The 27,064-nt window shown below is 40.9% G+C and overlaps 1 protein-coding gene across 2 annotated transcripts in view; it reads left to right on the top strand.

The window, feature by feature from the left end:
• The first annotated feature begins 352 nt into the window (after positions 1-352).
• COL24A1 (collagen type XXIV alpha 1 chain) overlaps positions 353-27,064 on the top strand; it is a 376,860-nt gene continuing 350,148 nt past the window's right edge. Inside the window, exons 1-3 of one of the 2 annotated variants that reach the window (XM_072648923.1) lie at positions 353-507; positions 932-1,068; positions 17,211-17,275. In XM_072648923.1, coding sequence (XP_072505024.1) covers positions 1,007-1,068; positions 17,211-17,275 — 127 coding nt within the window. In that variant the 5' untranslated portion in view covers positions 353-507; positions 932-1,006. Of the gene's footprint in view, positions 508-549; positions 829-931; positions 1,069-17,210; positions 17,276-27,064 lie in introns of those variants that run through there. The other variant, XM_072648922.1, reaches the window with a different exon arrangement.

Here is a 27,064-nt window from a genome sequence, read left to right as displayed (position 1 = left end):
TCGGCCTCAGTTTCCTCCTTTGTCAAAGGAGAGGGAGTTCCTTAAGAGCTCTAACTGCCCGGTACTCAGGAGGACAGATGGAAAAGGAAGGAAGCCCACCATCACCGAGCTTACTCCACTGGCAGTGCAGCCTAGCGGGAGCGGCACCGCACAGGCTTGGCGGAGAGCGGCGCAGCTCCAGCCCGCCGGGGCAGGCGCAGACAAGGTAGCCCCCAAAGCGTGTGGGTCCGCCTGGGCTCAGGGGGAGGAGAGTGGTGGGGGTGGAGAAGGTTGACGGGTGGAAGGGAAGGGGGGTGGGGGGGAGGTGTGCTCTGTGTTTGGTGATGTCATTGCCAGTCCTCAAGCGGTGAAATTTAACACCGGCCGGATTTGCTCCTCGGAGTTGGCTCCTCTCCTCTGCAAAGAGAAGCAGCCGGCCGGGGCGGCACTCGGCGCGGAAAGCCTCCTCCTCGCAGTGGCCGCCAGCCCCCTTCCAGCGACTCGATTGCAGTTGTGGTGTATGCGTGTGTACGTACGTGTGTGTCTCAGCTCGGGCACTGGTTCCTTCCCCAGATGCAAGGACTTCCCCCACCCCCAATCTCCTTCCCTCCCCTCTTCCCTCCTCCTCAGCCCAGTGCAGAGAGCTCCGCTGGAGTCGCCTTTGAACCACAAGTGAACTCCAGGGCTTGCTTGGTGGCGTGCGGTGCTCGCTACCGATGCTGCCGGCTGCCCTCCCTCTGCCCGGACAGTGAGCTCGCTCTCCAATCCCCTGGCCGTTGGCCCTGGGGAGAGCCATCCCCCAGGGGCTGTCAACCAGGTTTCCCGGTTCCCCATTCTGCTCCGATAGGGGTGCTTGTTTTTCCCTTGGCTAGTTGTTGTAAAGTTTTGTTTGTTTCGTTTCGAAGCATCCTTATTTGTTCTTGTGATTCTTTTCCCCCCTTTTCATGGACAGTACCTGCATCTCCAGCAGTGTGGAGTTGGCTTCTGTTTTCGGTTAGCACTTCGCTGCTTGGACAGATGCATACAAATGCATTTAGGAGCCCACAGGACAAGGCGTGGAAAGGTCTTCCCCACGGTGATCACGATCACGTAAGTAGCAGCGCCCGCCCCGGGAAGCGTGGGGCAGGAGAGCAGGAGAGCAGGCAGACCATCTCCAAGCCGGGCTCTTCCCGTGCGCCTGGAGGCGGGCTGCGCTCCGGCTCCCTGTCACTTTTTGGCGTGGGAGCCGCAGGCCAGCGGTGGCATTCCCCTTGTCTTTTCAATTTGTAAAATACCATGTTTGAAAGAGTCCCCTGCCAGAGGATATCTCAGACAGTTTATGTTAAAACCATCATTTGAGAGGGAGGAAAAGGGAACTGGCTCTGGTCCCTACAGGGAGATGCATCAGGCTCCTGTGGGCTTGCCCACCCACCCTCCCACCTCCCACCCCCAAAGCTCCTTTCTCTTTCTTGCGCTCTCTCCCTTCCCTTATTTCTCTCCTTTCCTCCTTCTTTTTCCTCTGTCTGTTCTCCCTTTCTTGTCTCATCTTGTTCTCTCCCTTTTCTTCCTATCTTCCTCTCTCCTGCCTTCTCTCCTTTTCTTCTTTTTCTCTGCTCCCTTCTCTCCCCTTTTCTTTCTCTTTCTCTCTTCTGTCTTTTTCTTCTTGCTCTCTCCTCTCCCCCGGTGTTTTTTCCCTCTTTTCTCTTCCTCACCCCTATCTTTTCTCTCCCTTCTTTCCCTACTCCCTCCCTGACCCTCTCCTTGATAGTCTGCCCGCTGCTTTGTACTTCTCTCTAGGTCTATGGATTCTCAACCAGTTTCGAGCCCCAGTTTCCAAGTCCTTTGTAGAAAGTGGTTGAGGGAGGAGTGCGGGAGCGATAACCCTAAGGAGGTCTGGTTTGGAACTTAAGATGTAAGCTGGGATCTCCTTTTACATACTCACCTTCCGTCACTACAGGCAAACTGCACCAACTCCCCCGGTTCTCTGCGCTTATCCTGTCATTTGGGACTTAGAATCAGGACAAGCGGGGCGGGTTAGAGGGAAAGGAGGAAGGAGGGCGGAGCTCAGTCCCCGGTGAAAATTGAAGGAGCCTGATGTAGCTGAATTATTGTGGCTCCCCTGGTTTGTTTTTAAGAATTCTGTGTGTTTCCTGCTTCTCACCCCACCCTCAAAGTCTCTTGGTCTCAAAATGAGTGTGTAGACAGCATACTTCTCAGTTCTCCTCTGAAAGGGGTTTCTTTTGAATTGTGAATGTTACAAATCAGTTTGTCTCCAGCATGGGAGTAGAGAGAGGACACTGAATACTTCGATAAGCCCTTGCAACAAAGACGTAGCCCCTGCATTAGGTTAACCGGAAGGGATGGGGGCAGACTAGTGGTTGCTAGCTAACTCTAGGGGTCACGAGGCTATCATAACCGAGGGTGAAGGTTGTGAGTAAATCTAGAAATGTCCCTCAATCACAGGGGCAGCGTGGATGTGTACACACTTGTACTTCATCCTTAATGTGGAATAAAATGTCAGAGACCTGGACTGGGATGGAGGTGTGTATGGGTTGGGGGTGGGTGGGGGGAGGGCAGTGTCTATAACCTTCAATTTCTCTTTCATTTATTCTCAAAATTTGCTCCTAATTACAAAGCCTTTGGGAGAGAAGACTTTTCTTCTCCCTCCCCCAGCCTACAGTAAAGCCTTAGACAAGAATAAGTAAAGAAAGAAAGGTGGAGAGTGAAATGGGTGGTTTATGGGGTCATGAGATTTAGGGGTGAAACAACTACTTTCAGGAATTAATTTCCTAGAAAAAAAAGGGTTGTTTAAGATATGGGCTTCCTACTTGTGCTCAGTCAGATCTGACAACATCCAGCTGGAAGTGATCAGGACAGTCTAAATCAAAGACAACCTTTTCAGGTATTGCCCTGTGAGGGACTCCTGGAAGGCAGGAAGTTTCTACTTTTCTTTCTAGTTTAACCCCAGTGCCTTCCTTGGCTTGAGGCATCTTGGTGGTGCAGGGGGCAAGTGCCTGAGCCTCCTCTCTGAAAGTCCAGAGTTCAAATCCAGCCTCAGTCACTTACTAGCTGTGTGACCTTGGGCAAGTCACCTACCCTCTGTCTACCTCGATTTCCTCAACTATAAAATGAGCATGATGATAGCATCTACCTCCCAGAGTGGAGGTATCAAATGAGGTAATATTTGTAAAGTTTCTAACTTTAACAGAGCCTGTCACATAATGAATGTCTTTCCTTCCTGCTATGTAGTAGACACTTAATAAATGATAGCTATTATTGAATTGAATTGAACACTTCCATAAATTTCTCTCTACCTCAGTTTCCTCATTTTTAAAATGCGGGTTTGGACAAGATGACCACTAAGGTCACTATTTTCTGGCTCTGGGATCAAAGGATTTGGGTTTCTATCCTATCTCTAACACTCACTGCCTGTGTGATCTGGGGTGAGTTTGGTTAAGCTCTTTGGACCTCAGTTTCCCCATGTGTAAAATGAGGGGATTGGACTAGATGACCTCTGAGGTCCTTTCTAGATATAGATTGTGACCTATAATGATCACTTGCATTTGAAGATTTGAGGTTTGCAATGCCCTTTCCATACATACCTCATCTGATTCTCCTCAGAGTCTTGCAAGGTAAGTATCATCCCCATTTTACATATCACAAATAAGCATATTGGCTTGAAGTAACACCCAAGTTCAATGGCCTGTGAAATATGGAATGGGGGTAGAGACAGATCTGCATATGAGACCTATATTGCATTTTCTCAGGACTCTGGTTAGCTTCTATGTGCCTGTTCCCTCTGATGGTAGAGTGTAAGTCTTTCCAGGTACATGATTATCTGTTGACAGAAGTACTATGGAAGCTGTAGCAGGCGTCAAGAAGATGGCCAAAGACAAGTCTTTGCCACCCACCACCACCTGTTGGTGGCCCAAAGCCAGAGGAGTTTCTCTGGGTATATCCAGTATCTTTGAGTTTTGTTGTTGTCTGGTCATTTTTCAATCATGTCCCATTCTTCATGCCCGCATTTGGGATTTTCTTGGCAAAGATATTGGAGTGATTTGCTATTTCCTTCTCTAGGTCTCCGGGAAAACTGAGGAAAACAGGATTTAACTGACTTGCCCAGGGTCACACAGATAGAAAATGTCTGAGGCTGGATTTGAACTTAGGAAGATGAGTCCTCCTGACTCCAGGTCCAATACTCTGTCCACTGCACCACTTAGCTGCCACCATCTTTGAATTATATTGTAATTATTTCAGAGCCTAGACTCCTCCTTTTCCCCCCTCTTCTTTCTCCTCATCGTCCTCTTCCTTCTCTTCTTCTTACTTCTCTTCCTCTCCTTCTGCCCCCTCCTCCCTTCATCCCTTATCTCCTCAGGACCCCCTGAAGCTACTGGCTGCTAAATGTTGCTCTCTCTTAGTTGTGACCAACTTCACGGATTAAAGCTACTCCTTCTGCTTCTGGTCTCTTGTCTGGTATTCACTCCCCTTCCAGACTCTCAGAGAAAAGGCCCTGCATAAATTCCTGGGCAGTTTGGGGTTTGTAAATTGGGTCCAGATGATTGGGGGGAGGGACGGGCAGAAGGAGAGACAAAATGATTTGAAAGGGGAACATTGCAATGGTTTACAAAGTAGGGAGAAACTTTATTGGGAAATTCTACGGGATGGAAGTCCCAGGTTACGGGGAAGTATAGTTATTTATTTGCATAATTTAGGTAAAAACCTATTCTGTTTCAGCTGAGGGAGAGGAAAAAAACCCACAAACTCTCAAATTCATTTTCATGTTTACAAAGCATAGGAAAGAATGAGCAGTAAATAGTACTTAAGAAAGGATGGACAAGTGTTATATAATATTAATCCCCCTCCCACTTCCTGCCTCAGTTTTAACCTGAGAATCAAACTTGGAAAGAAGAGCCTGTTTCCTTGGGGAAATGGAAATTGAAAGCCATCCCCAAAGGACTGGAAGCTGGAAGCATCTTGGAGATGCAGGGGAGAAGCAGCTGATGTTAAGGGTAAACCAGTCACTGAAGCCCCGGCTCCTTCCTGAAAGCTATGAAGTTTTCATTTTCCATGGTTCTTTTGCAATGATGCCCTTGGGAAGGGAAAGAAAGCTTCATGTCATCACAGACCTGAACTCAGGCATCCAGAAACCACTTGGAGGGCTACGCATTTCAAACTCACCTCTTTTAAAGGCATATTATATTTCCTGTGACTGCTTTTAAATCATCTCCCCAAGTGTGGAAGCCTGTAAAATTAGCAAAAGGGAAACAGTAAAACTAGAAAGTCTTAGAGAACTGTAGGTCTAGAATTAGAAAGGATCTTGGAGGCCGTCTAGTCTTATGTCTTATTTTAGAGGAGGAAACTGAAGCAGAGAGGGTGCTTAATACTGTGCCTGGCACATAGTAAGCACTATACAAAGGTTAGTTATTACTACTGTCATTATTGACTTGCCCAAAGTTACACAGCTAGTAAACCCCAGAGGTCCTGTGATTTAGGAGCAGCTAGGTGGTGCAGGAGAGAGATACTACTACCACTACTACTACTACCACGGCTACTAGGTGGAGCAATGGATAGAAGACTAGTCCTTTAGTCAGGAGGACCTGAGTTCAAATCTGGCCTTAGACACTTTTGAGCTGTGTGACCCTGGCCAGTTTGCCTCAGTTTTCTCATCTCTAAAATAACCAGGAGGAAAAAAAATGGTGAACCACTGCAGTATCTTTGCCAAGAAAACTCCAAATGGGGTCACAAAGAGTTGGATATGATTGAAACAACTGAACAACCACCTGTGATTCTAAGACTAATGCTCTTTCCATTAGATCTCACTGCCTTGTCTGAAGTCTTTAACTTACTGAACCAATGAGATAGCACGAGGGAGAGCCTACGCAGCACAGTCTCCGGTAATTAAAGGGTATCAATGACAAAAGATAGAATGTTTTGCTTCTAAGAGAGGATCTATTTCCTAGCTGACACCCGTTTCTATTTTTTAAAGTGACTTTGTGGTCTATGTAGTCTAAATATGTGTTTACAGTAGAACAGTTTATGTGCAGAAGGAAATGTAGTTATTTATTTAAATGTAGGATTCTGCTCTGGGATGGGAGAGGTTGAATAAGGGCAAGTTTTATTCATAGTATGATTTAGGTCTCACCTGGAGGTACAGGCTCCAAAATAAATTTATATTTAGGCCCCTTTCCTTGCTTATGCATCTAACTAAAGGGAAGGGGAGAGGTTACCTCATTTTCTTGGGTCTGGCTCCTGTTGTCACTTGTTCAATCATTTTTTAAGTCATGTTCAACTCTTCATGACTTCATTTGGGGTACTGGCAAAGATACTGGAATGGTTTGCCATTTCTTTGCTCATTTTAAAGACAAAGAAACTGAGGTAAATAGGGTGAAGTGACTTGCCCAGAGAAACACAGCTAGTGTCTGAGGCCAGATTTGAACTGAGGGAAATGATCCAGCCTGGAGCTCTATCCACTGACCCACCTTTTTGTTGTCAGAGAAATTACAGTTATTATTTTAAGTGGAAAAAAGAAGAAAGAAAAAAACAACAGACATTTATCATTTGTAACAGAAATAACACTGACACCTTTGTAGACCTCAGTTTCCCCATTTATATAATTAGAGGATTGGCCTACATGGCCTCTGGGACCCTGAGGGTCTTCCTAGTTTTTAATCTGCAGTCCTATGGTCCTGAGTGTCTTCACTTTCCTGAACTTCGATCACTTTTAGTATCTTAATCCATTATCCTAAATGAAGTAACCAGTCTGGGCCTCAGTTTCCTCATCTGTAAACTGAGTTGGTCCTTTCCAGAACCCTCAAAACACTAGACTTGCCTTCAGATGACCCCATTGTGAGTTTGGGCTCTGCCATTTCCTAGCAGCGTGACCTTCTGCAAATGGCCTCCGTCTGAGCCTTATTTTTCTCATCTGCCAAATTAGGGGGTTAGAGATGATCTCTAGACTCCTTTCCAGCTCTTATATCTCTGATTCTGTGAAAGGTGGTAAAGAGGAAAACCTGGAAAACAATTGGGACCATTAGATATTTTAGCATGAAAACTCATTAAGATCAGAGTTGCCGGGCCAGAAGGGACCTTGGAGGCCATCTGGACTAACCTTCCTTTCCTTTGACACGTGAGGAAACTGAGGCCCACAGAGATTAACTGATTTGCCTATTAGAGAGTACGTATCAGAAGTGGGATTTGAACTCAGGTCCTTTGACTTCAGAACCAGAGGCAATTCCAGTATAGCATATTCCTAGAGCATTAAGAGAATTGCTGATTTTTGAGATTTATGATTTGCTGATTTATGAGTCATGATATGTATATTGTATGTATCATGTATCAGACTGTGTATCATATCAGACTGACAGGTATAATAAGCACACATGTGCATGGTCCTTTAAGGTTTACAAAGCATTTTTCTCTCAGCAATCCCCTGAAACAGGTAATCCAAGTCTAATTATTCCCATTTTCCAGATGAGAAATAAAAGCCAGAGAGATGGAATAATGTACTACTGGTTGCACCTCTAATATATATCAAGAGCAGGATTTGAACTCATGTTTCCTGACTCCCAAAGCAAGAGTTCTTTCCATCCTGTTATGTCACAAGTTTGCTTTTTTTAGATTAGTCCACTCTAATCACTTGACAGGGACAGGTGGTTGGTGCATTGGGAGGAGAACTAGGCCTAGAGTTGGGAAGACCCATCTTTATGTGTTAAAATCTGGCCTCAGATACTTCCTGGTTGTATGATCCTTGGCAAGTGGCTTAATGTTGACTTTCCTCATCTGTAAAATGAGCTGGAGAAAGAAATGACAAACTGCTCCACTATCTTTACCAAGAAAACCCCAAATAGGGTCATGAAGAATCAGATGTAGGTGAACAACCTTCATTTGATTTCACTTGATTCGATTGAAAATAAGAAAAAAAAAAGAAAAAAAGGTCAAACGCGCAATTATCACTTGTAATAGAAAACCTTTCTAGGCCTCAGTTTCCTCATCTGTAAAACAAGAAAGTTGGTCGAGTTGGACCTCAGAGGCGAGCTCGTCAAAATTTTTCCTTTTACAGATGAGATGAGGCCTAGATTGACTGGTTTGAAAGAAATTCACTCACTCCCCTCCATAAATGCACCCAAAGTGTCCCCTAAATTTCATAGTACCCCTCAGAATAAGTAAAAGCAATGACCCTAGTCAGCATTAAAAACCTTAAAAAATAGAAGCACAGGGTTCCATGGAGGTCATAATCAGATAGAATCTCTGAGGGCTCCTGGAGTCAAACTGAGGGAAAAATGAAAAGATCTGGATGCTGCCTAGGTAGCTTCTACCCCTCAGAAGTCACAGGCCCTCTGGGGTCCTAGATATAATCTGGGATCCTCGATATGATCTAGGGTCCTTGATATGGTCTGGGGTTCTAGATATGATTTGGAGTCCTAGATATAGTCTGGGGTCCTAGATATGGTCTGGGGTCCCTAGTCCCCCACCACCCTCTCACTTTTTATCTGATGCGTTGAACATGAATGATAGTAAACATAGAAGTGCTATTCTGGGGCCCAAATCTCCAGGATATATACTGAAGGATCTTGTTTCCCAATACAACAAGGGTCTTTAGGATTCCCAGGCTTGGCTTTGAGGAAAGTTCCCAAGTTTTCAGTGTGTGAGGGACAGTCACATCAATTACATGGTAGCCTGCTGCTTTGTAAACACCCACGCAAGAGGCTGAAACAATTGGGGATCTGTCTTGTCCCTTAACTCTGTATCAAGTCTGTCAAAATCAGTGCCGTGGGCCATATTCTTTACTTTTATTAAATTTTCTCTTGCCCTCTAACCAACTTCTTTTCAAGTTGGTCAGATTTCTTTTAGGTTCTGTGTTAATTTTTATACCTCGCTTGGGCTTGCTTTGGGATCCTAAATATCACAAACATGATAAAGAAAGAAGTTTTCTTTGCCTCATTGAAAAATTAATAAAAAAAATATTTCTGCTGAGTTCTGCAGCTAGACATTTCATTAGAGGAAACTAGACACATGAGCAGATTGTATGAATGATTAATCAGAGGCTATGTGACATAACTTAATGGAAATAATGTACAGTAAAACTCAAAATTTTCCACAGATTCTATTATTGGATCAAATCATGTCTCCTGTCTCTATGGTGATCATTTCTGCCTATAAATTTGGCATTGTCCTCTAAAAGCAAAGAATGAGCAGTCATCCTGGAATTGTAGGATTTTAGAACTTGAATGGATACTTTGGGGATTGTTAGGATAATAAGATTGATAGCTGCAAAGGATCCATATACATATGATGAGATGTAAAGTGGCATGGTGAATATATGGAGTTGGGACTGTGATTAAGGAGCATAGGAAACTCCGGACTGAAGTAAGCCCTTTCCAAAGCATATCACTTCTCTCCAACATGTATTCTTAAAGAATTTTCTTGGACACCGAAGGGTTGTGATTTGCCCATAGTCCCATAGCCAGTATGTACCAGTGGGACTTGAAACCAGGACTTCCTGGTTCTAAGGCTAGCTCTCAATTCAATATATTGCCTCGTGTCTGTGTGTGTGTGTGTGTGTGTGTGTGTGTGTGTGTGTGTGTCTGTGTCTGTGTCTGTGTCTGTGTCTGTGTTTTATCTGTCTTTATCACTATGCATGCCTCCAAAGGAGGCACAGTAGACATTTCTAGTCTCTTCTCCCCTCTACCCTTCTCCAAGGGAGATTCTCATTCCTGAAGGAGGAGCAACAGGAGGTTGGAGTCAGAGGCCTTCACTGCTCCCCCCAGGGGAGAAAGTCTGCTTCCTTAAATACTGCTTGTCGAGGGGATATGATAGAGTGGGACCTCATGTTGGATCACTTTGTCATTTTGGTGGAAGAAGGACCCCAACTTCTCCATCACAGGCTTTATTCCTTCCCTACCTAATGCTAGTTCCACATTGAACACACAAAGCAAATAGTAAAGAAACTCATTTATCCCCACAGCAAAACAGAAATCAGAGAATATATACCAGGTAACACACAGTCAAGAAGTTCAGTTCAACCAAGAGAGAGGGTCCTGCATTGGGGCCAAGGGGGCACTCCTTAAAGTCTGGGGCCATGATGGAGACCACCAGCTCTTCCTGGGTCATCCTAGAGTCTTTCCCTTCAGCAACCTAAAGTGGGATTGGCCTCTATAATCTTCTTTCTTGAAGCTGGAAGCCATGAGTGCCAGGAACACTCAGCATATCCAACCCTGATTGATGAAGACTTGAGGCATGATGAATCCCCTTGGAGACTCACCCTGAAGAGTCCTGAAGGGAGACTTGAAGGGAAATTTCATTGGAGAGTCCCAAAAAAGGACTCCCCAGAAATGAAGCTCTTTCTTCTCCTTAACTCTGCCCCACTCCTCACACGGGGCAGGGCATTCATCTCTACCAATAAGGAGAAAATCCCATACCAATGGATGTATACGTATGTACATACATATTACACTAGATATTCATATATTTGCATCCTGGAATTCTGTAATTTAGTTTATTATTTACTGATAGTTTTATTATATGCATATATATCCATGTATATGTACACATGTATACCTATATGTATATACACACATGTGTGTGGGTATGTATACAAGTAGTACAGTCATTTAACCTCTTGGTGCTCCAGGGATCTTTCTGTCAGTTTCAGAGAAGCTACAGATCTGCACTGGTGACCCTTGGCAAGTTGTATGTTGGTTTGTCAGCAAACATTTATTGCGTTCAGTTGTTTTTTGTTGCGTCTGACTCTTTGTGACCCTATTTGGGGCTTTCTTGGCAAAGATACTGAAGTGGTTTGCCGTTTCCTTCTACAGATAAAGAAATTTAGGAAAACAGGGCTTGTCCAGGGTCACACAACTGGTAAATGTCTGAGGCCAGATTTGAATTTAGGAAGATGATGCTTCCTGCCTCCAGGTCTAGTGCTCTATCCACTGTGCCACCTATGTTCCAGGCACTGGACTAAGCCCTGGGGTAAAAAGAAAGGCAAAGAGATGGTCCTGGCTTTTAAAGATAAACAGGAAAACAATTACACACCAACAACATATACACAGACTAAATTAGGGTAATCCACAGAGGGAAGGCTCAAGAATTAAGGGGGATAAGAATATGTTTCATGTAGCAGATGGGATTTTAGCTAGTATCTGAAGGAAACCAGAGAAATCAGGAGATGAGGAGAGAGGGCATTCCAGGCATAGGGAACAGTCTGTGAAAAAGCACAGGGTCCAGAGATGTGTCTTGTTGTAGCAACAGCAAGGAGGTCAGTGTTGCTGAATCATATTGTATGTGGAGGGAAGTCAAATATAAGACTGGAAAGGTAGGAAGAGGCCAGATTGTGAACAGCTTAAATGCCAAACAGGATTTTTACTGCGTTACCCCTTCCATATTGCAGGGGTCAGGGATGTGGTGCTATTTGGAAAATCTGTGTAAAATTATTTGGCCCTGCCTTTGTATCAGAGAAGTCTGAATTATCATGGCATTAAAAGATAAAATGTATTGATATTATATAATACTACACATATATTTTATGCATTTCTGAGTTTCTAAACTTTTCTGCATCATCTGCAGCTTCCTCAAAATTCCCCCCAATTTCCCATTTAATTTCTTATACCAAACCATGATATACGGAAACTGCAATGGGGAAAGTTGCAATGTGGAAGGAAGGGATTACTGTATTTTATCCTGGAGGTGATAGGAAACCACTGGAGTTTATGATCCTAGGTGATGTCTGTTGAAAACCAAAGACCTTTTTCTTTCTTTGGGTTCTTTGACATGTGAGAAAAATTGAACATTCCTGACCATAATATCATGTTCTCTGGCATTCTTATTTCTCTGCTTTGGGTGGTCAAACTAGAAGTCTTCACATCATAATTTTGCCTACAGTGAAATAATCATTATAACTCACATATTTACCATTCTTTGAAGCTGATAAATGCTTTCCTCAGAACAACTCTGAGGTGGGTAGTGTGGGTGTTCTTGGTACCCTATCACATGATGAAGTGACTGATGGACAGAGTATGTGACTTGTCCCAGGTCACAGACTGGCCTGAGTCAGGTCTGCTGATTCCTAGTTCCATGCTCTTTCCTCAATACTCCAGAAGCAGATGTGGCAGATACAGTTCTCTGAACAGAAGGCAGTGAAGTGTCTGTCTTTGACCTCTTTCTTAATTATTTTTCCTTGATTAAATTTGACTCCTTGACATCAAAGAAAAAGAGGGAAAGACTACATATGTCAGCCATCTGTCTGTTCCTCTCCATTAGTCATGGAATTTGGTACATAAGTACAGTTACATAAGGTATGGTCTAACCGATTTGTCATAATCTCCTGGGATCACCTGAATAAGGCAAGAGAAAAAGATACTTGAGAAGTTTAGGTTTTCTTGCCTGGAACCATGAATGAACTTGTCAGTGTGTCTAGGACAAGCTCATTTTTTTTCCTGAGGTCATTGGTGGGGGAGGTGCTGAGCCCATCAATGTATCCTGCAGGTGTTTTCTCTGCCTTCATGGCAAGCAGATGAGTGCCTAGTGGGTTGGCTTTTTCCATCTGTCAACTCATGCAAGTGATTAAGGTTCCAGCCTGTGCCAGAGGTACCTGGGGCAGGTGCTGCCTGTTCCCCTACTCATACTTTGCTAAGGAAGCATGATTCAGATGAATTATTGCCTAATGATGGCAATGCTGGGCTTCTTGCCAATCTGGGTGATCTATATATACCATTTTAATGCATGGAAACATAGAGAAGAAGGAAGACAGCCTCCTGCCACTTAAGACTCAAGGCCATAGTGGAATTCACCAGTCTAGAGTGAGTACTATAGAATTTACTCTAGATTAGTCAAAGATCATTGCAAACAGAAGGGTGCCAAATCTTCACATCATAGCTCCAGCTGTTGAAAGCTACATATAGCTTTCCTTGCAGTAGCAGAAAAGAAAAAAAAGTCAAATATTTTAATAATTTGGAAGGAAGAACAATTAAATTGTGCCATGAATAGAGTGCCAGGTGTGGAGTCAGGAAGACTTACTACTCTGAGTTCAAATATGGCCTCAGATACTGACCCTGGGCAAGTCAATTAAGCCTGTTTATACTCAGTTTCCTCATCTATAAGATGAACTGGAGAAAGTAATGACAAACCACTCCAGTATCTTTGCCAAGAAAACCTCAAATGAAGTCACAAAGAGTCAGGCATGACTGAAATGATTCAACATATCATATAAGGATACAATAGATAAATATGTCACAGAACAATCCATATTGTATATAAATACAGTGATTAAAACTTAAATATGACACATCTCTAGATAAAGAATCATCTAAATGGATTGCCATGTATGTGATGTTCTTTTATGCTACAAGTCTTTTAAAGACTCCATGTTATAATTTTGCTACTGCTTCCATGAGAGCAACTTAAGGTTGACCAGCATTTGAACTGTGGAATGTCTGGATGGCTCAGGTCTTGAGGTTTTGAAACTGGTTACCTATCATTAAGCCCACTATCAAAATGATGACTTATACTAGAGCCCTGGTCCAAAATTTTTATTTTGGCAACCGTACCTTGATTACATAACTAATGAATGAATCACCCTCAAAATGAATAAGAGTTGTGCTCATTTCTTGATTTATCTAGCTTTATCCCATTCAGTCAGACATTGCTAAAGAGGTCAGCATCATAGTAAAGAGGGAGAATATGATAGGGTAGGTAAGATTGCTAGTTTGGGCATGAAGTTCAGATCCTGCCCCTAACACATTAATAACTATGAGACCCTGGACATCTCATATCACCTTAGGTGCTATCGATGAATGTTCATGAATGCTTTACTAAGCCCATAGATGTGATAGGATCCTTCAGAAGGCCTTTCTGACTTTTCCATGCCGTTTCTTGAGTTATCAGCTATCTTCTTTTGGATATTGCTTTGAATTTATTTACATATTCAGATATATGTTGTATTCTTATCGCACCCTCTAAGAAGAACAAAAGTTTCTTGAAGTCACTCAGTTTTTGTCTTTGTACCCCCAGGAGATAATTCTGTGTCTTATACACAGTAGCTTTTTAATAAATGTTGAATTGAATTGATGCAATTAATCAGCCTATATAATGATAGATCTGTTGTATTTTTCCCTTACTGTAGAGGAACAGTCCTCAAACTTTTGATCTCAGGATCCCCTTATAATGCTTAAAAATTATTAAGGACCCCCAAAAGTTTTTGTTCATGTAGGCTATATCTATCAGCATTTCTCATATTAGAAATAAAAATGACAAACTGTGTTCTGTTTATGAATTCATTTAAAAATAACAGGAATAATCTCATTTCAATTTAATATGAATAACATATTTTATGAAAATAACTATATTTTCTTAAAGAAAATATTTATGAGAAGAATAGCATTATTTTCTATAGTTTTGAAAATCTCTTTAATGTTTGGCTTAGTAGAAGATTAGTGTCTTCGATCTGCTTTTGCATTCAGTTGTTGCCCTATGTTTCGGTTGAAGTACATGAAAAAAATTTGGCTTTACACAGATACAGTTGGAAAAGGGAAGAGTATTTTAAATAGGTAAATAGCATATTAGTATTATTATAAAAATAAGTTTTTCATTCATGTACCCCCTGGAAGTGTCTGAGACCCCCAGGATTACGTGAATCATACTTTGAGAACCACTGATCTAGGTAGTCAATTTGGAAAGCTAGGTTTGATCCAGATTGTGAAAGATTTTAGGTACCAGAGAGAGGAATTTACATTTTTTCCCAAAGTCCAAGAGGAACCATTGAAAGTTCTTGAGCTGATGTGATCAATTAAATTATTTTATGATTTTATAAGGTGGAGTTACCATAGTAAAAAAGACGTATTGCACAATCACTGAAGTCAAGGTGTTTATGCTCATTTGAAGAGTATTTGGTTTATACCAATTATTGTCTACTAATAAAAATCACAGAGTCTCTAGTTGCAAGGGATCATAAGGGTCACCTAGCCCATGGAAGGAAGAAGGAATATCTCTGTAACATTCCTAATAGGTTTTAATCCATCATTTTCTTAAACACTTCTGATGATGGTCTCTAGTTTAGTTCTCTGAAGTCACATAGAATAAATTTAATGTCTTTTCCCCAAGATGATCTTTCAAATATTCTAAAATCTCGATAATATCTTCTCCAGGCTAAGCATCCACAAGTCCTCCAAGTGTCCCTCACAAGACATGGTTTCTGTTTTCTCTCACCGTTCTGTCTTCCTTCCTTGGGATGTGTTATTAAAGTATGGTATCCAAACTGAAGACATTATTTCAGATATGGGCTGACTAGGGTAGAGTATGGCAATACATGACAGTGTCACCTTTTACCTTCTTTACAGCCTTCCTTCTATAGCTTCCATCTACCTCAATTACCTTAGTTATATTTGGTATTTGAGAGGCAACTTTGCATGGTGGATAAAGAGCATTTCTTAGTCTTGGGAAAACCTGGTTCATATTTTCCTCTGACACAGATGGGCTATATGACCTTGAACAAATCACTCAATCTCTCTGCTTGCCAGGTAACTCTCCAAGGCAGGGGTTGACAAATTATGACCTATGGGCCAAATCAAGCCCTCTGTCTATTTTCATATGTCCCAGGATATTGTAAAATGTAAAAAACTATTCTTACCTCTCAGGCCCTACAAAAATAGTTGGTGGACTGGATTTCACCCATGGTTTGCTAACCTCCATCAAAGGTTATAAATAACCCTGCATGTAGCAATCTGCATAGTTTCCCTTTGGAGACTTTCCAATACTAGTGAAATAACAAGACTAGTTCTAATCAAACCAAATATGCTTATTTGTGTACAGGTTGTTATATAAGCTCCTTGAGGGTTGAAAATCATGAGGTAACTGTAAAGTACTTGTAAATCGTAAAGTGCAGTGATTTTTATTATTAGCTATTATTTTTGTCTATGGATTACCAGCACCATTCCAGTGCTTGGCACATGAAAAATATTCATAGACTCATCCCCATCCTGGGGTCTTTTCTGTCTCTGGACCTATGATTATGAAGGATGGATTCCTTGATTTAGAAACTATCATTCTGTGATTTTAATTTTTTGTGAAGTTGAATCAATTCTTTACTCATATTAAATAAATTAATGTCCTTCTGTCTGGCTATTCTATTATTTTACAACTGATATTTTGAATAAAGTACATGACTTTTTTCTGTGCCTATAATATTTAATCATGTTAGATCTGACCTATTATTTCAGCTTTTCAAGACCTTTGGGGATCCAGGTTTTATAACCAGTCAGTGTCTATTCCTCCCTGCTTTGCAGTCGTTTGGCATGATAATATTTTGTTAATCAAAAGCACCAGGTGTTTCAGTGACCAGAATGCTGAACCTGAGTCAGGAAGTTCTAAGTTCAAATCTTGCTTCAGACATTTACTAATCATGTGATTCTTGGAATTATTACTTCTCTCTGCCTCAGTTTTTTCAAAGGTAAAATAACATCAAAAGTACCTACCTCACAGAGTTGTAATGAAATTCAAATGAAAGAAGATGTAGGGCACTCTGCAAACTTTATGTATGTATGTATGTGTTTATCCTTCGTTGCCAAAGAAGACCATGCCATCAGAGAACTAATGACGTGACTTGCACTTGACTTTGCTTTGAGTGAGGGAGGGCTGTGCAGGTCATCAACCTCACTTCTCCTCCAGAGTCATCTGAATCCAGTGACCTGATATTCATCAGGATGGCTGGAGATGACCCAGGATGAGGCAATGGGATTAAGTGACTTGCCCAAGGTCACACAGCTAGTGAGTGTCAAGTATCTGAGGTGAGATCTGAACTCAGGTCCTCCTGATTCCTGCAATGGTGCTCTATCTACTGCACCACTACTACTACTACTACTACTACTCTACCACCACCACCACCATTACCATGGCTGGTAGGTGGCGCAATGGATAGAACAATGTCCCTGTAGTTGGGAGGATCTGAGTTCAAATGTGACCTCAGATACTTTCTAGCTGTTTGACTGTGGGCAAGTCACCCCGTTTGCTTCAGTTCTTTATCTGTAAAATGAGAAGGAAATGACAAACCACTCCATTATCTTGCCAAGAAAACCCCCAAAATGGAGTCATAGAGAGTTAGACATGACTGAAACTATTCCACAAGGTTATCATTATGAAAGCACTCATTTCCTTCCTACTTCTGTATTAAATTTTGGATTTTTAAAAATATGATTCTTAGATTAAATATTTGGCCAAGAAATAATCATTTTTTTTCCTTTTCCTTTTTCTTTTTTTTTTAGGAAAGCCCTGCTCCTTTTTCTTACACTATGTGTCATAGAAGGTACTGGACAAATTCCAAACCAAGGTGAGAAGATTTCCTTGTTACTGGTTGGTTCTATAAAGGGTAGCTGCCAAAGAGTTGAAGCAGCACATGACTTTTGGTCATCACGACCTAAAATGCCGCCCTGCAAAACCAAACAATGAAAACATTCCAAGGAGTACAGTGCGAATGTGAGGGTAAAATAACTCAATTTGCAGGGAGAAGGGAGGCAAATGACCTTTTCCGAGTTACTTAGATCTTTCGTCTGAGAAATTGCTTACATTTTTAAGCAAATGCCCCATAAAAGAGAATTCTCATGTAGTGAAAAAGCTCTGATTGTGACCTCACAGGCCGTGGGCGTCCTTGGGGGTGGCCTCCAGGGACTGAGTTACCTTTGCACTTCTGCAGACAACACAGGCATATAAGACATGTTCAGTCTGGATTTGCATCATTAAGAGACAAGGTGAAATTTACATACTGGTGGGTTTGGGGTTTTCCTTATTTCAGACACAGATGTTGGTTAGAAAAGAGCTCAGTATTTCTGGTTTGTATGTTTGTTTGTGACCCCTGGTTGTTGTGGTCCTGGGTTGGGGGAGGTGAGAGGTTACCAAGAACATTCTACAAGAATTGCAGAAATGAGAATAACACAGACTGACTGGTATGGTTACCTCCTTTGCTACTCTCTTAATTGATCTTTCAGAAGTCACAGAAATATGGAATCATAGATTGAGAGCTAGAAGGGATCTTAGAGGTCATTAAATCCAGTCCCTTCATTTTACATATGGGGAAACTGAGGCACAGGAAAGTTAAGTGACTCCTATGTCTGAAGCAATATTGCATATCAGTAAACATATTTTCTTTTGTATGTGACTGACAAATTTAGCTAAAATATCTCATTTACTTGGCAACTAGGTGGCACAGTGGATAGAACACTGAACTTGGGAGTCAGAAAGGCCTACATTTGAATCCTGTCTCAGACACTTACTAGCTGTGTAACCCTGGGCAAATCAATTGACTTCTTTCAGCCTTAGTTTCCTCATTTGTAAAATAATAGCACCTACCTTACAAGGTTGTTGTAAAGATCATATATATATATATGTACACATATGTGTGTGTGTGTGTATATAACACATAATATAACATATACTATAACATATAATATGTCATATTATAGAATATTATATTATATAACACATTACAGATAACATTATAATAAAGCCCTTTGCAAATCGTAAAGGAGTTTATAAATATGAGCTATTATTTTCATTATTATTGCAACAGACTAAGTCAGGGGTGGTGAACCTGCAGCCTCAAGGCCACATTGAAGCCCTCTAGATCCTCAAGGGCAGTTCTTTGACTGAATCCAAACTTCACAGAACAAATCCCTTTAATAAAAGAATTTGTTTTGTAAAACTTGAATTCAGTCAAAAGGCCATACCCAAGGATCTAGAAGGTCACATGTGCCCTCAAGGTCACAGATTCCTCATCCCTGGAATAAGTGATTTCCATGCCATACTCCTTTATCTTCTATCCATGGTTGGGCATCCAAGAAAAATGACTTTTTGAAGCATAAGCCAGAACAGAATCTATATAATTATATGTTATTCAGATTTATTACTTCATTCGTTTTCAAAATACAATTATAATAAAACAGTGGTCAAGATGGTTGGTGATGACTCTTTTGGTGCTGACAATCTCTGGCATTAAAAGTTATACATAAGACTAAATTATGTTTCATGTAGAACATAGAGAATTGATTTTTTTTATCTCATAGATGTTAGTCCTGTTGAAATAAAGACAAGAGAAGATGGATTTTTAAGATGTTTTATCGAGACTTTAGTTTATACTGCTCTCATTTCCTCATGACCTCTCCTCTTCCTTTCTGACTTCTCCTCTGCAGTAGAGAAGCACAGGCATGCCAAATAAATCAGTTGTAACCCAGGGCTCAAGCCTGGCATTTGCATGAGCATGGCACGTTCTTCAGTAGTGGAGCCATTGATCATGTCTAATACTCGATGCTTTCTTCTACTCTGTTGGTCCCCTGATGTCATGACTGGGCATTGTATTGTTCTGAATTTTGAAATCTTCCATTTTCTTTTACATCCCTGTGGTCATCATTCTCTGGCTTGCTTCGCTCTGTATCATTTCATACAAGCCTTCCCAAAGAGGAAGCTTTGGGGAGACGTACCCTCCTGGGTTACCTGGAACTTATTTTCCATTTATGAGGTGTCATCTGACTTTTTATCATGCCAGCATCTTGAAGCCATGCTCTTAATACTAAAGATTTAGAAGCAGCATGGAGCAGTGAGTAGAAGGCTGGACTGGGGATCAGGAAGACCTGTATTCAAATCTTGTCTCAGAAACTTATTTGATGGGTGACCTTGTGCTAATCATTCAATCGCTTTGCGTTTCTTTTTCCTCATAATGTAAAATGGCAGTGGAAGATCAGATGAGCTCTCTTCCAGCTTTAAGACTGTGATCCTATGACACATAATTTTGTGATTCCTGATTTTACTGCCGTAGGGTGGCCCTACTAACTGTCCTAATCATAAAGATGTGTTTGGCCTCAGTCTTCCTGATACTAACAACTGATGGAAATGAACCACCAGAAAATGTGGTCTGATGGAATTGCAGAATCCCTTCAGTCCATGTGACGTATCAGGCATTTTCTTATAGACACAGTCTTATATCTAAGGCAGAGAGGTTCAAACCTTAGCACTGATACTTGCAAACTGTGCAACCTTTATCCAGGCATTTAAAGCCATTGCATCTTAGTTTTTTTGTCTTTAAAATATGGGGGTTGCCCTAGATGAGTTCTGTGTTCTCTTATAACCCTAAATCTATGATTTTATTATTATCCTGAAACATTTGGGCCACAGTGAAAAACTACATGGTCAATAAAGTGAGGCAATACTGTTCTGCTAGTTTTGATTAGGATAGCCAGAGCTCTATTTCCCATTTGGGCAGAGAATCACAAAATTTCAGCCTAAAGGGATTTCAGCGTCCACCTAGTCTGGCCCCTGTCTTAAAAAAGAATCCCCACCATTCTAATTCCCAAAGAGGCTGAGTTTGGTGGACCTCTTGAGCTTGGGAGTTCTGAGTAGCAGTGGGCTAAGCCTATCAGGTGTCTGCTCTGTGTTTGGTATTATGCTGAGCTCCTGGGAATGGGCGGAGTGGACCAGCCGAGGTTGGAAATGAAGTAGATCAAAGCTCCCATGCCAATCATAGGATATAATATTACAAGACCCAAGTGAATGAAAAGCCTGGGAGAGATAGGGAGCCCCAATATTATTTAAAATAATTAAATAATAGTAACAATCATCATCTCCTCTATAATATATCTCATAAGGTCTCTGCTTGATGACCTCTGATGAGGAGAGGAACTCATCACATCTAGCGACACCACGTTTCCATGTTTGAGAAGTTTTCACTATTAGGAATCCAATCTAAATGCTTCTTTGCAATTTTCATGAATCTTTCCTCAACAAATTAGATCCATCCTCCACATGATTCTCTTGCCTTAAACAGTCACACATTTTCTCTTGGTCCTGATTTCACTCTTTGTCCAATAAGGAAAGTAAGCCCTTCTGTTGAGACATGGTACTCTTGATTCCTATTTGGAAACTGATCTATACACTATAAGCTTACTTAGATTTAGGGAATGTGAAGTTTAAGCATATTACTTCATTTTAAAGTCTCAATAGGCATTAGTCCTTCCTGCACACAGTACATAATGGTTTCTTTTGTTCAATATCACTTGGATTATTTAAAGGACATCCCTTGTGTTTTATAGATTTTGGAATCCTATATAAAGGATATTGCTTTCCAGAAATGGATATGTCTGTGTGTGCGGCTTTTTTAGAATTAATAATAAGTTAAATATAATCTATAGACGGGAGCCTCAAGGTTTGGCCTTATATAGAGTAGGTTCAATCTTAGGGGTCCCCAAATTCATATAACTGGCTCATTTTGCCCGTAGCTGAGTGGGAGATTAGGTCATTTCCAGGTCTCTACTAATATACATAACTGGGTCCCAAGTTCCTGGATGCAGGCAAAACATATTTATTAAGTACTGACTGTGTCAGGTACTGTTTTAAGTTCTGGGTAGACAAATTCAAGGGCAAAGACCCTACCTTCAAGGAACTTACATTCTAAGAAAGTAAGACAAAAAGAGAAGTGAAAAGTGAGATTGAGGATGGAGAAGATTCCTGCTTGGATCATGATGTCAAGGTCTGGAGCATCAGAAGGACAGCCAGGAGGGGGATGTAATATGGCTGGCCAGGGCCTATCCCTAGAATGGAGACCCCTGGAAAGAACTCAGTGATGGCAGGAGGGGAGCCGTATGACAGAGGGATGTTCCAGGGTAAAGAGGCTCCAGGCACTGAGGGAAATTCCAAGCTGAGAAGGCAGCTAAGTCGTGGTGGACGAGGGACAGTATGGTGTAGGATATAGAGTTTTAGATATGAAGATGGAAAGACGTAGGTTCAGATTCTGCCTTTGACACTGAATAGCTGTTTGACATGGGAAAGTCATAATAGCTTTTTAGTTTAAGTCAAATATTCTGGTTTTTTCTTTTTATGTGTCTTTGTATCAGCACTCCCTGGCTTTTTTCAGGCTAGAGGGTTAGCAGCCACTCAGGGTCTGAAGCCCATGGCTGGTTGTCATGAGGGGTTTTTCGTACTGCATTTCTGACACAGGCTGGTTTATCCTTCTTTACACAGCCTAGTGATCTTCCCTATTCCCAGGGACTCACCATACTGATGCTGAACTTAATGTGGATGCCTGATTGGATCAGCCCACTCTAACTCAGAACTCCCAAATTAAAGGGGTCCTTCATCTTCAATCTTTTGTAGCAGAAATTACAGGTATTTGCCCCTATATACACCCAGGCTCACCCATATATTCTGAACAAAAGGCTTCACCACAAATTATCTGGTGACAGGACATCTAGCCTCTTCTCAAAGACCTCAGATGAGGGGAAAACTATCTCCCAAGGCAGAGCATTCCTTTATAGGGTAGCTCTAATTTTTAGGCTCTGGAGTTAGGAAGATCTGAGTTCAAATCCAGCCTCAGAAACTTACTAGCTATGTGACCCTGAGAAAGTCACTTCACCCTGTTTGCCTCAGTTTCCTCATTTGTAAAATGAGCTGGAGAAGGAAATGGCAAACTACTCCAGTGTCTTTGCCAAGAAAACCCCAAATGGGGTCATAAAGAGTCAGACACAATTGAAACAAAACAAAAACAAAATTTTAAGGAAGTTTTCCTTTATATTAAAGTCTAACTTTCCTCTTTCCTACTTCCTCTTATTGTTCTCAGCATTGGCCTCTGAGACCACTCAAGGTGGCACAGTGGATAGAGTGCTGGGTCTAGAGTCAGGAAGACTTGAGTTCAAATCCAGCCTCAGACACTTACTAACTGGGTGACACTGGGCAAGTCATTTAACTTCTTTGAATTCATTTTCCTCATCTCAAAATGATGAGAGTTGGAGTCAATGACTTTTAAGGTCCTTCCAGCTCCAAATCTAAAATACTGTGATGATCAATCTTCCACCTGATATGTCTTGAAGCACTTGAAAACAGTTTTCCTGTCTCTCTTGAGTCTTCCCTTCTTTGGGCTCAATCCTCACTGTTCCTTCTGTATCCTTATTGCCTGGACACTCTAGCTTACCAAAGTCATAAGACCACTGAGTCACAGAATTTTCTTATCCTTAATTCCTATGTTCTCTCACAAGATGGGCATTAACCTCAAATGAGATAGCATCTAAGGTGCTTTGCAAAGCTTAGATTATAATAAGTGTCATTTATTATTATTAGACTCTTCTTTTACTTAAATAGACATAAGTAGGGCCCCACGTGTGTCTGTCTTTAAAGAATTCTCTTTACAAGAGAAAACTCTTAGAGTTCACATTGGCTCAAGGAGCTAAGAGTAACAAAGAAGGTAACAGAAATCCATATTTCTGCTTTCAACCACCTAGACCTTTGAGATAAAGTGAAGGAAAGAGATGTCACAGTTGTGTCATAGTTGCCAATATTCTAGATGGGAAGAGTTTTTTAAAACTCCTCAAATATACCACTTCTGCTCATTGCTGCCACTGCCACAACCACTACCACTACCATCACTACCACTACCACCTCCACCACTATCACCACCATCACCATCACCACCATCACCATCACCACCACAATCACATCGTCTCCATCACCATCACCACCACCACCATTACCATCTTCCCCATCATCACCATCACCACCACAATCACATCTTCTCCATCACCACCACCACCATCACAGCGACCATTGTGTAACTATCCTGAAGATTAGTTTATAAATGGCAGCTGAGAATACTATTAAGTCTTATTCTCAGTAAAGCAAGAAAACACATTTGGAGGAAAAAGAGTTTTAGGAAAAAATTTTGAAATAATAACTAATAAAATAAAAATAGTTGCCGTATGTGTTCCACCTCATGCTAACTCAAGGCTACAAGGTGTTTTATATGCCACATGTTATTTGTAAGCATCTTGAGGTGAAGGACTAATTCATTTTTGTTTTTCTACATTCCCCCCAGGGGCCTGAACATAGTAGGAACTTTATGTTTGGTGAATTTCATTAGTCCTTACAACCACCCTAGAAGATAAATGGCATGAGCATTATTACCATTTTAAAGATGGGAGAAGTATGGTGTAAATGAGAGGCTGGCCAAGGCCAGTGCTGGATCTGAGAGTTAAACTTGGGTCTTCTAATCCAATGCTCTCTCCACTATGTCATACTTCCTCTGTGTCACTAGAAAGGAGACATGACATTTCCCTTTTGCCCTTGAGGTCCCATTTACAAAATACAAATTTCATGCAAAGGTCAGAATTCTCAGTCCTTCTATAATCATGAACTTTTATGTCTTATTCTATTTTCCATCCTTAGTAAAAAGAAAAACTCAAAAAATACAAAATAACCCTAGACCTTTAGAGAATGAAAATATATACTGCTCAGTGTGAATATGAAAAAAAAAGAATACATTTTTCAGCAACATAAACTCAGAAGATAAGCACAGTGGTATTCAGTCACCAAAATGAGTGTCTTTGGAGACTTCCCTGGATTCCTCTAAGTCCTAACTAAAATCCCATCTTTTCCAGGAAACCATTACTAACCTCTCTTAATTCTAGTACTTTCCCTCTTTTATTTCCTATTAATCCTATATATAGTTATTTCTTGTCTCCCCCACTAGATTGTGAGCTCCTTGCAGGCAGGGACTGTCTTTTTCCCTCTTTTTTACTTATCTCCAAAGCTCAGCATAATGCTGACACATAGTAGGTTTTTATAGTAAATGTTTATGGATGGATGGATGGATGGATGGATGGATGGATGGATGGATGGATGGATGGATGGATGTGATGCCAGGAACTAAATGTATGGATGGATGGATGGATGGATGGATGGATGGATGGATGTGATGCCAGGAACTAAATGTTCCCTTCCAGGAAATTTCATTCTATTCAATGAAATAATTAGTTGCTATTGATGAATATGTCCTTTGCAAGTCAGGAGGTACCTAACAGTTGGAGCTGTGAGAAATAGTGTTAAGTATTAGTATTCTTTAAATATAATTTATCATGTTTCATGATTGCTTTATTGCAGAAGATGCTTCAGTGTTTGTTACTGTAAGCTGTATCTCGTCCAAGAGAAAGCATAAAAAGTCTTTTATTAACAGATGTAGGAGTTTGGTAGATGTTTTGAAACTTTGAGTTTGGGTTACTCACTCATGACAAATGATCCTTTTTCATGGATAGATTCATTGTTTTTAGAATGAATATTATGAGGAATTGGCAAGGACCCTTCCTTTTTCTAAAACAGTAATGTGTTTTCCCTCTTTCTCTGTCTATACTGGTTGGCTTACTGCCACTAAAATCTTGGCACTGTTACAATGTCTCTAACATGATGACTAACCACCATGCAAGGTGTGTTCCTAATTTCCAGCATGCATGCCATGCTAAAGTTTGTCTCCTTATGTCTGAAAACCACATATGTAGAATTCTCAATGGGTCTGGAGGTTATTTCCTATAGAAATTAATCAGAAAATGCTTTGATTTTAAAGAGAAAAGTAGTTCATATTAGCTTGCTATAAGAGTCCTCAAACATTTTTCAGCTAAAGACTCTTTGTAAGCCCTCAACAAAAATCTTCACCACTAATTTATAAAAACTGACAATATTTTATATCTAAGTTTATATCTAGGTTCATATCTCATATCTTCAGAACATGTCAACCTGTCCTCACCATCTATCTTGAAATGTTTGCCATATTGGCATTCCGTTCTTTACCCATTTTTTTTATATCTTAACTCTTTCTCTATCCATCAGGACGTTATCTGTTTTAGGGAGCCGCTGAACTCATTGTAGGAAACCTATAAATGTAAGAACTCCTTTGGACATAGTAGTCTGTGGAGTTAGTTCATTGGACTAAAAGCCAGGAAATCTGTGGTTGATTGTTAACTCTGCCATTAGTTGGAGTCTCATTGTGCTTCTTGATATTTCAAGGGATCCATGATCTCAGAATTAGAGGTGTCTCCTCCAACAATCCAGATCACAGTCCGGGTGAGTCTTGTCCACGTTCTGCTGTAAATCTTCCACAGGGTGTCTATCCAAAAGAAGGTCCTTCCTCTAATTCTCTTCCCACTCTGGATATGCTTCCAACCTGAGGTCTGCTCTCCAGCATCTAGTCCAGACCATGAGAGATCATGAGGGCATGTTCGCTTTTATGCCCAACTCTACTCTGTCTCCAGACTTTTCTACCTTCTTACCACCAACTTTTCTCCCCTCCTCTGCCTTCTAGTTCTTCTTTTTCTTCCTCCATTAAAAGGAAAATTCTTTGTGATTAGGGACCATCTTATTTATTTTTATTTATATCCCCTGGGCTTAGCATAGTGCATTGTATATGGTAAACTATCTATGTATCTATAGTATTCTATCTATCTATCTATCCATCCCTCCATCCATCCATCCATCCATCTATCTATCATCACCTATGTTTTCTTCTTTCCTTCCTTATTTTTCTTTCTTTTTTCTCTTCCTTCCTTTTTCCTTCATTTCCTCCCTTCCCTTCCTTTCTTCCTTCCTTCTTTCCTTCCTTCCTTTTTTCCTTTCTTCCTTTCTTCTTCCCATATCCTATTTTGTAGATTCCAAGAGTGCATTTAGGCATGCATTATCCTTAGGCACTATCACAACATGACAGGTCCACCTGCTTTTCCAGAAATATCTCTCTCTGATAGCATTCTTTATGCTGCTTTTCTCACACAGTTCCTAACTGGTAATGTGTTACAGCTTGCTCATCTTCCCCTCCCCCCAAGCCTTTTTACTGCCCTTTGGTTGGCTTTCAACTTCAATACTTTGGCAGCTGTGATATCTTGTGACTCATGGCCATACAACATATGACTAGACAATGTAGAATAAAATGAAGATATGGCACTTTTTAATTTGAACTAGACAATCCAAGTCAGTAATTGAGATTGAAAAAATTAATCTATTCTAGGGCTTGTATTATCCAAAGAATTACCAGTTCTCTAGTCAACTTTTGTAGACTCAGCTAGAGTGTGATCTTGAATAATTTATTTAACCTTGTTAGCCATTTATATATACATACATACATACATATATATACACATATATGTGTGTGTATATATATATAGCACCTTTGTGTATGGAATGGACTAGATGGCTGCTGAGGTCTCTTCTAGTCCTCCAAGTCTGTGATTATTTAGGCTAGTTTTATCTCTTAATTGTAAGAGTCATTGTGGGGAAATCAACCAAACCCTGGTCCTTGCTGAGAAATGCAAGATGTGTGAAATTC

The sequence above is a fragment of the Notamacropus eugenii genome, chromosome 2 (genome assembly GCF_028372415.1).
Source record: "Notamacropus eugenii isolate mMacEug1 chromosome 2, mMacEug1.pri_v2, whole genome shotgun sequence".
NCBI lineage: Eukaryota > Metazoa > Chordata > Mammalia > Diprotodontia > Macropodidae > Notamacropus > Notamacropus eugenii.
The sequence above is the reverse complement of the archived record's forward strand: the minus strand, read 5'-3'. Positions and strand labels throughout refer to the sequence as shown.